This window comes from Piliocolobus tephrosceles, unplaced genomic scaffold, assembly GCF_002776525.5.
Source record: "Piliocolobus tephrosceles isolate RC106 unplaced genomic scaffold, ASM277652v3 unscaffolded_34282, whole genome shotgun sequence".
Classification (NCBI taxonomy): domain Eukaryota; kingdom Metazoa; phylum Chordata; class Mammalia; order Primates; family Cercopithecidae; genus Piliocolobus; species Piliocolobus tephrosceles.
In genome coordinates this window covers 13050-23356 of record NW_022317957.1, presented here as the reverse complement: position 1 = coordinate 23356, position 10307 = coordinate 13050, and the positions used below count along the sequence as shown (strand labels likewise).

General features: G+C 42.7%; 1 protein-coding gene across 1 annotated transcript; it reads left to right on the top strand.

Annotated features, from left to right (window-relative positions):
• Positions 1-1046: 1046 nt before the first annotated feature.
• On the top strand, positions 1047-9333 carry LOC113222752 (RNA-binding protein 6; the record flags this gene model as incomplete). The annotated part of the gene is made up of 3 exons (XM_026452375.2): positions 1047-2333; positions 6363-6452; positions 8593-9333. Coding segments are annotated over 3 exons (1482 nt in total), but the record flags the coding sequence as incomplete, so codon positions are not given.
• Positions 9334-10307: the final 974 nt, after the last annotated feature.

The following is a 10307-nucleotide window of genomic DNA, read 5'->3' as shown; positions in this document are numbered from 1 at the left end:
AACTAGTTTAGGGAATCTTGGACTGAAGCCAAAACATGTAAAATATCCTGGAATTTAGGAAAAGGAAAGAAATTGGGTAGGATGAAAGATTAGGTCACATCTTGTTTATTTCTTGAGTTCTGTAAATTGAGAATGTAAATTTAATACTTATGTCTATTTTTAAAATGCATTTTATTGCCATGAAAAAGTAGCATGAGACATTGAAATATGGAATATCAGCTTCTTCATTTGGGTCATGGGGATCATGCTTCAAGGCCTAATGCTCTCTCTAGGTCCCTCTCAGCATTAAGCCCCTGGGTGCTGTTGTGTGGCTTAAATGACTTGCATATGCTTTGTGGCATGATTCATACTACCTTCTATGATACCCTTGGGTAGTTACAATAGGACCCAGGTTAGAGTGTTTCTTGGTGGAGCCACTGCAGAACTGGGATTTAGATGCAGCCAGGGCTGATGCTCAGCTAGTGAACACTGGTATGCTTGTTCCTACTGGTGATTTACAACCAGTGTTCCTTTTGGGCCTGCATCCATTTTGATTGGGTGGTGTCCATGCTGTATCTGCAATAAAATATTTTGGAATGTTACCACTGGATGCAGCAGTGAGAAAGATACCTCCTGAAACTTACTGTAAGAAATTTACAGTGCATCGATTTTTCTGATACATAGGAATCATCATGTTGACCTTGGAATTCTTAAGTTCCCTGGCTGTAGGAAATGGAAATTTTTGTAGCATGTCACCATTGTTAGCTTATTTAGTATTGCGGATTTTCCCTGTTGCAGGACTGGGTGAAAGCTTTTTCTGCAGCAGTCATGTTGAAAACCTTGTGTTGACTTTCCTCGTGTTCTGAAATGGGAGCATAAAAGTTTACTCCGCCACTTCGTCTTAAAATAGCAAAACTTTGCTGTTTTCTGCAGATCTAGGACCTTGTTACAGAACTCTGCCAAAAAAAAAAAAAAATGTTTACAGAAGAATGTGCTGTGATTAGAGAAGAATATGCTGGTGTGTAGATTTCAAACTCTCTGGACAATATGAATAACACTGTCTTTGTTTCTACAGTGGGAGCCAAGAAGAAAGGTTTGCTCCCGGGTGGAACAGGGATTATCCTCCTCCTCCCCTTAAGAGTCATGCTCAAGAGAGACACTCTGGCAACTTTCCTGGCAGAGATTCACTTCCCTTTGATTTCCAGGGGCATTCGGGGCCTCCTTTTGCAAATGTAGAGGAGCATTCTTTCAGCTATGGAGCTAGAGACGGACCGCATGGTGACTATCGAGGAGGGGAGGGACCTGGACATGATTTCAGGGGGGGAGATTTTTCGTCTTCTGATTTCCAGAGCAGAGATTCATCACAGTTGGACTTCAGGGGTAGGGACATACATTCTGGGGATTTTCGGGATAGAGAAGGACCACCTATGGACTATAGGGGTGGAGATGGTACTTCTATGGATTATAGAGGTAGGGAGGCACCTCATATGAACTACAGAGACAGGGATGCTCACGCTGTTGACTTCAGAGGTAGGGATGCCCCTCCATCTGACTTCAGGGGCCGGGGCACTTATGATTTAGATTTTAGAGGCCGAGATGGATCCCATGCAGATTTTAGGGGAAGGGATTTATCAGATTTGGATTTTAGGGCCAGGGAACAGTCCCGTTCTGATTTTAGGAATAGAGATGTATCTGATTTGGACTTCAGAGATAAAGACGGAACACAAGTAGACTTTAGAGGCCGAGGTTCAGGTACTGCTGATCTAGACTTTAGGGACAGGGATACACCACATTCAGATTTCAGAGGTAGACACCGGTCTAGGACTGATCAGGATTTTAGGGGCAGAGAGATGGGAACTTGTATGGAATTTAAAGATAGGGAGATGCCCCCTGTGGATCCAAATATTTTGGATTACATTCAGCCCTCTACACAAGATAGAGAACATTCTGGTATGAATGTGAACAGGAGAGAAGAATCCACACATGACCATACGATAGAAAGGCCTGCTTTCGGCATTCAGAAGGGAGAATTTGAGCATTCAGAAACAAGAGAAGGAGAAACACAAGGTGTAGCCTTTGAACATGAGTCTTCAGCAGACTTTCGGAACAGCCAGAGTCCAGTTCAAGACCAAGATAAGTCACAGCTTTCTGGAGGTGAACAGCAGAGTTCAGATGCTGGTCTGTTTAAAGAAGAAGGCGGTCTGGACTTTCTTGGGCGGCAAGACACTGATTACAGAAGCATGGAGTACCGTGATGTGGATCATAGGCTGCCAGGAAGCCAGATGTTTGGCTATGGCCAGAGCAAGTCTTTTCCAGAGGGCAAAACTGCCCGAGATGCCCAACGGGACCTTCAGGTATGTTGATTGGGTGGACCGCTTTTTTTTTTTAAAAAAAAAAAACGGAGTCTCACTCTTTTGCCCAGGTTGGAGTGCAATGGCGTGATCTAGGCTCACTGCAAGCTCCGCCTCCCGGGTTCATACCATTCTCCTGCCTCAGCCTCCTGAGTAGCTGGGACTACAGGTGACTGCCACCAGGCCTGGCTAATTTTCTTTTTGTATTTTTAGTAGAGACAGGGTTTCACTGTGTTAGCCAGGATGGTCTCGATCTCCTGACCTTCTGATCCGCCTACCTCGGCCTCCCAAAGTGCTGGGATTATAGGCGTGAACCACTGCACCTGGCCTGCTTTTTTTTTTTTTTTTTTAAATAAGACTTTTGGCCGGGCGCAGTGGCTCAAGCCTGTAATCCCAGCACTTTGGGAGGCCGAGACGGGCGGATCACGAGGTCAGGAGACCGAGACCATCCTGGCTAACGTGGTGAAACCCCGTCTCTACTAAAAATACAAAAAATTAGCCGGGCGAGGTGGCGGGCACCTGTGGTCCCAGTTACTCGGGAAGCTGAGGCAGGAGAATGGTGTGAACCCGGGAGGCGGAGCTTGCAGTGAGCTGAGATCCGGCCACTGCACTCCAGCCTGGGCGACAGAGCAAGACTCCGTCTCAAAAAATAAATAAATAAATAAAATAAAATAAGACTTTTGTGAAGGGCGAAATTGATTTATGTATGTATTTATTTATATATTTTTGAGACAGAGTCTTGCTCTGTCACCCAGGCTGGAGTTCAGTGACATAATCTCGGCTCACTGCAACCTCCACCTCCCAGGTTCAAGCAATTTTCCTGCCGCAACCTCCTGAGTAGCTGGGACTACAGGCACGTGCCACCACGCCTGGTTAATTTTTGTATTTTTGGTGCAGATGGGATTTCACCATGTTGGCCAGGCTGGTCTCGAACCCCTGATCTCGTGATCTGCCCACCTCGACCTCCCAAAGTGCTGGAATTACAGGCATGAGCCACCGTGCCCGACCAATTTATTTATTTATTTTTTTCATTTTATTTTTATCCTTGCACAACCATTAGAAAGCAAAATTTGTATTCGGGAGTGGAATGTAGGAATGTAAATCTCTAAAGAAAAGGCCTTTAGCTTAGATCATATATATGTATTTTCTTTATTCTTTTCTTTCTGCTTCACTTTCCATTTATATATGTGTGTGTGTATATATGAAGGAAATATATATATATATATATATTTGACAGGGTCTTGCTTTGTCACTCAGGCTGAAGTGCTGTGGTGTAATCATGGCTCCTGGCAGCCTTGACCTCTCAGGCTCAAGCAATCCTCCCACCTCAGCCTCCTGAGTAGCTGGAACTACAGGTGTGCGCCAGCCTCCATGCCTGGCTAGTTTATTTTTTTTCCTTGGAGAATGAGTCTCACTCTCGCTCAGTCTGGAGTGCGGTGTTGCGATCTCGGCTCACTGCAACCTCTACCTCCCAGGTTCAAGGGGTTCCCCTGCCTCAGCCTTCCAGGAAGCTGGGACTACAGGTATATGTCACCATGCCTAGTTAATTTTTTTTTTTTTCTTTTTTGAGATAGAGTCTCGCCCTGTTGCCTAGGCTGGAGTGCAGTGGCGCGATCTTGGCTCACATCTACCTCCGCCTCCTGAGTTCAAGCAGTCTTCCTGCCTCAGCCTCCTGAATAGCTGGGACTGTAGTTGTGCACCACCACGTCTGACTAATTTTTGTATTTTTTTGTAGAGATGAGGTTTAGGTATGTTACCTAGACTGGGCTGGAACACCTGATCTCAAATGATCCCCCCTTCTCAGACTCCCAGAGAGCTGGGATTACAGGCATGCACCACCATGCCTGGCCAGCAATTTTGTATTTTTTTGTAGACACAAGATTGCAACGTATTATCCAGGCTGGTTTCAAATTCCTGGGTTCAAGCAGTCCCCCCACCTTAGCTTCCCAAAGTGCTGGGATTACAGCAGTGAGCCACTGCCCCTACCCTTTTGATGTGTGTTTATTCATTATTTTGTTTTATGGTGCTGATTTACATGCTTTGGGATAATTTAGTTTGAAAGTATATCTCTTTGGGAGTTGACTCTTGCAACTCTTGCTTAGTTAGACCTGTGATCGTTTAGGGATCATTTTCTTATTTAAATTCATTGAGACAATACTTAGGAGTCTCCCTAGTCCTGAGGAGCTAATATTAATGTGAGGAGCTGATATTAATGTTGCAACTACCCTCTTGCAGCTAATGTAATTAACTTAAATGTTAAAACTTCTTGATACATGATTTAAGCAAGGAGGGTTATATTTGTAATTTTACAATGAAGGTATTCTCTTTTAAAGTAGATTTGGCCTGGTACAGTGGCCTATGCTTGTAATTTCAGCACTTTAGGAGGCTTAGGTGGGAGAATCACTTGAGGCCAGGAGCTTTGAGACCAGTGTGGTGCAACTTCAGGAGAGAATGTGACCGGGGAAAAGAAAAATAAGGCCAGGCACAGAGTGGCTCATGCCTGGTTATTAAAGTCTTATTCAGCCTGTAATCCCAACACTTTGGGAGGCAAAGGTGGGCAGATCATTTGAGATCAGGATTTCAAATAGCCTGGTCAACACGGTGAAACCCCATCTCTACTAAAAATAGCAAAATTAGGCCAGGCCCAGTGGCTCATGCCTGTAATCCCAACACTTTGGGAAGCCAGGGCAGGCAGATCGTTTGAGGTTGTGAGTTCGAGACCAGCCTGACCAACGTGGAGAAGCCCTGTCTCTACTAAAAATACAAAATTAGCTGGGCGTGGTGGCGCATGCCTGTAATCCCAGCTACTCTGGAGACTGAGGCAGGAGAATCCCTTGAACACCTGGGAGGCAGTGTTTGTGGGGAGGCGGAGGTGGCACTATTACACTCCAGCCTGAGCAGCAAGAGCGAAACTCCATCTGAAAAAAAACCAAAAACCAAAATTAGCCAGGCGTAGAGGCAGGCATCTGTAATCCCAACTACTTGGGAGGCCGAGGCAGGAGAATTGCTTGAACTTGGGGGCAGAGGCTGCACTGAGCTGAGATGGTGCCACTACACTCCAACCTGGGTGACAGAGCAAGACTCTGTCTCAAAAGAAAAAAAAAAAATTATCTAGTCATCTTCTCTCACCAGAGGTATGAAGTACTGCTAGTTTACACCCCATTCTCCAGCTCTCAGACCAGGGAAAATTTTCTTGTTTTTTTTTTTTTTTTGAGATGGGGGTCTCGCTCTGTCACCCAGGCTGGAGTGCAGTGGCATGATCTTAGGTCACTGAAACCCCTGCCTCCCAGGTTCAAGTGATTCTTCTGCCTCAGCCTCCTGAGTAGCTGGGACCACAGGCACGCACAGCACAGTTGGCTAATTTTTGTATTTTTAGTAGAGACAGGGTTTCACCATGTTGCCCAGGCTGAGAAAATTACAGTTGTGAGAATATGTTAGTTTGTCTTTCTGGTTATTAAAGTCTTATTCAGTCTTGTCTCTCGTAATTTTTTGCTTTACTTTCAAGACTCTTTCAGTGAGCCTTGGTCTTAGCACATTTACATTCTTGTGATTTGAAGTCACATTCTGGCACTCAGAACAATAGAGAAAATTGTAATTTTTTTTTTTTTTTTTTTTTTTGAGACGGAGTCTCACTCTGTCGCCCGGGCGGGAGTGCAGTGGCCGGATCTCAGCTCACTGCAAGCTCCGCCTCCCGGGTTTACGCCATTCTCCTGCCTCAGCCTCCCGAGTAGCTGGGACTACAGGCGCCCGCCACCTCGCCCGGCTAGATTTTTGTATTTTTTAGTAGAGACGGGGTTTCACCGTGTTAGCCAGGATGGTCTCGGTCTCCTGACCTCGTGATCCGCCCGTCTCGGCCTCCCAAAGTGCTGGGATTACAGACTTGAGCCACCGTGCCCGGCCTGTAATTTTTTATGTCTTCACATGATATGTCATTATCGTTTTTGATCCTGAGTAGCTAAATTTCATGTTGATTTGTATTTTGTACAGTAAAGTATATTTATTTGTGAAATAATTTTTCATTTTCAATTTAAGGATCAAGATTATAGGACTGGCCCAAGTGAGGAGAAACCCAGCAGACTTATTAGATTAAGTGGGGTGCCTGAAAACGCCACAAAAGAAGAGGTAAGGCATGTCTTCTCTCCTGTTTCTCTGTGTCAATTAAAAATTAAAAAACCTTTTAATTTGAAAAATTATAGATTCACAAGAAGGTGCAAAGAAATGCACAGAGCAGTCTTGTGTATTTTTCTCCCATCCTCCCTAAGTGTTAATATTTTGCACAACTGTGATGTAGTATCTAAACCAGGACATTGACCCTGGTATAATTCATAAAGTTTATTCAGATTTCACCATTTATACATGCACTCACCGAGGTGAGGTTAAAAAAGATTATGACAAATGATTGCTCTCTTTAGACCTGATCACATCCTTTAGAACATATTATTTCTGGAGTATGTACATAAGGATGCAGTTTATTTACAATAGTAAAAACTAGAAACTGCCCGATATCAAAAGATTGGCTGACTAAATTAAGTCTGAACTATGCTGAACTATAGCAGTGCTCACTCTGTGCCAGGCATTGTGTGATACTTACAAGCATTAGTTCATTTAATTACCACATATTTAATATATTCACTCTAAATAATAAGCATTATTGTATATCATTGTTCTAGATACAGAGTGACACAGCAGTGTATATTATAAAGTCACTGCCTCCATGGATAATGAAAAAGCAAGCAAAAGGATTATACACTTTTAGTCAGAGAATAAATACTCTGAAGAAAACTAAAGTGCAGGCCAGGCATGGTAGCTCAGCCTATAGCTCAGAGACAGAGTCTTGCTCTGTCACCCAGGCTGGAGTGCGTGATGCGACCTTGGCGCACTGCAACTTCCCCCTCCCCAGTTCAAGCCATTCTCCTGCCGCAGCCTCCTGAGTAGATGGGACTACAGGCATACACCACCACGCCCAGCTAATTTTTGTACTTTTAGTAGAGACGGGAGTTTCACCATATTGGTCAGGCTGTTCTCGAACTCCTGACCTCAGGTTATTTCCCTGTCTCTGCCTCCCAAAGTGCTGGGATTACAGGTATGAGCCACCGCGCCCTGCCCATTTTTAATTTTTTTGAGGCAGCGTCTCACTTTGTTGCCCATGCTGTAGTGCATTGGCACAATCACTACAGCCTCAAACTTGACCCAATCAAGGCTCACTACAGCCTCAAACTCCTGGGCTCAAACTATCCTCCCGAGTAGCTGGGATTATAGGTGTGAGCCACTACTCCTGGCTAATTTTTTTTTTTTATTTTTACTTTTGTATTTTATTTATTTATTTATTTAGAGATGGCATCTCGCTCTGTCGCCCAGGCTGGAGTGCAATGGCGCGATCTCGGCTCACTGCAAGCTCCTCCTCCTGGGTTCACGCCATTCTCCTGCTTCAGCCTCCCAAGTAGCTGGGACTGCAGGCGCCCGCCACCATGCCCAGCTAATTTTTTGTATTTTTTAGTAGAGACGGGGTTTCACCATGTTAGCCAGGATGGTCTCAATCTCCTGACCTCGTGATCTGCCCACCTCAGCCTCCCAAAGTGCCAGGATTACAGGCATGAACCACTGCACCTGGCCACTTTTTTATTTTTTTAAGATAGAGTCTTGCTCTGTTGCCCTGGCTGGAGTGCAGTGTCATGATCTCGGCTCACTGCAGCCTCAGCCTTCCAGGTTCAAGTGATTCTCCTGCCTCAGCTTTCCAAGTAGCTGGGATTACAGGCGTGTGCCACCACACCCGGCTAATTTTTGTGTTTTTAGTAGAAATGGGGTTTCACCATGTTAGCCAGGCTGGTCTCAAACTCCTGACCTCAGGTTATCCACCCGCCTTAGATTCCCAAAGTGCTGGGATTACATGTGTGAGCCACCATGTGGCTACCATGTGAGCCACCATGTAGTCTCCTGGCTAATTAAGAAATTTTTTTTTTGTAGAGATAGAGTATCGCTATGTTGCCCAGGCTTGTCTCAAACGTGTAGCTTTAAGCGATCCTCCCACCTTGGCCTCTCAAAGTGCTGAGATTATAGGCTTGAGCCACTGTATCCCGCCAATTTTTGAATAGTTATGTTCTACTCATTCAATATATGAATGTCTTGAGTGTTCATAATTTAACTTTGCTTTTACAAAGTATCATGGCTTTAAATTATGTATGATAAAAACCATTAGGGAAAATCTAATATTCAGTGTTTGATTATGATTTGTGTCATTAGTGTAAATGCCATATTTTTGCAGATTCTTAATGCTTTTCGGACTCCTGATGGCATGCCTGTAAAGAACTTGCAGTTGAAGGAGTATAACACAGGTGAGTTTCTTGACTTGCATGTGGCCTTGGGTTAGCAGGAGTCGAGTCTCTGTCAGATCTCTGCATCATGTGCTACTTAAAATTTATTTTAAGAAACCACAATTAAAATTTCCAGAAGCCTCCCGTTGGTGCCTCCAAATAACAACCAGCTTTAATCTTAACTGTGGTTCTTTGTGGATGTTTGTCCACACATGGGTGATGAGGATGCATGTTCCAGTTCTTCTGAATGCCTGTGATATATAAAGAGAGTGTCGCAGCAATTGCCCTGAATATATTTTATATAATTATTTAACTTGCTATGGATGTTCTTCATGGTGGTGGAATGTTTATGTTTGAGCCTAGTAGGATTTAATAAGCTTGCTGTATGTAAAACTTTACATTCATTGCTTCAGAGTAAAATTTATGACTTCCCAGAGGAATTGTACAAATTAGTGGTTTCTTTAATTTTCAGTTTTGCTTTGAGAATGGAGTCCTGTTACAGTTATTTTGTTGAAATCCATGAATAGATCCAGAAGAGCTTTCCCTTTGACATCTGTTCTGTGGTCTGAATGGTAGATTAAACTTTTCAGAATATCCTCCTAGTCGTATTTCACAGCACCAATTTCAGTCATTTCCTTTAAATCTTACTACAGTGAAAGTAGTCAAAGGTGAAATGCCAAGAACTCAAGGTTTTTGACCAATATTTTTAGAACTATGTATAATAATAAGTGGTTTAAAAATAAAGGTAATCTTTAGGTGACCTATTTTGCAGAATTTTAAATGGAAGAGAATACAGCATGAGTCTTCACAGAACTTAGAATTTCAGTAATTTAAAGACATCTTCAAGTAAGAACATGTCATATTTTGAGGATATAATTTACTATTAGCAGTTTATCATGGGATAAAAATTTTGCATTAACTAGATAACTTCTTCAGAATGCTTCTGCAGAGGAAAATTATCCACAAAATAAATTTTGGTGCTTGAAAGAATACGGTATTAAGTCCAGAAATAATTTGTTCTGTAATTTGAGAACAAGCTCAGCAAGTGTTATTTCTCAGAGAGCCAGTTATTTTTTTTGTTTTAAAAACATCAACCCTGAATTTGTGGAAACATGACTAAGAGTAGATATATTGTTCTTCTTGGTATCTCACTTTTGTTGGTTATATTTATTTTTTGCATATGCCTCATACATGCTTTCTTTGGGAACTCAAGGTAGAATTTACAGGCTGGAGATGCTTTTTAACTCTCAGGATGATAACCTCAGTCTTGTTTCATGGACTGTGCTTTCATTAAGTATTGATATGTTTGGAAAGATGTCTTAATATTTAAATAGCCGTTCAAACTCCAGTTTCTTTAGTATTCGTTGACTTTCTAATTGTCAAATTTGTCAGCACAGTAAAAATTATATTAACATATAGGGTCTAGAGAGGAAGTTCTTAAATTTGCTGATCGTGGTAGCTATTAGAATTGGCACACTGAAGACATTGATACACATGGGAAATCATTCAAGATAGTGCTTGAAAATAAAATGAGAAACACCTTTCAGCAAATGCAGTCTTTTCTTGGCATTCTATTAAGTTGTGTTTTTTGTTTGTTTTCGTTTTTTAGTGAAATGATTGGATTACCAGTTTCATGTTATCTATATTACATCTCTATGTGACAAAT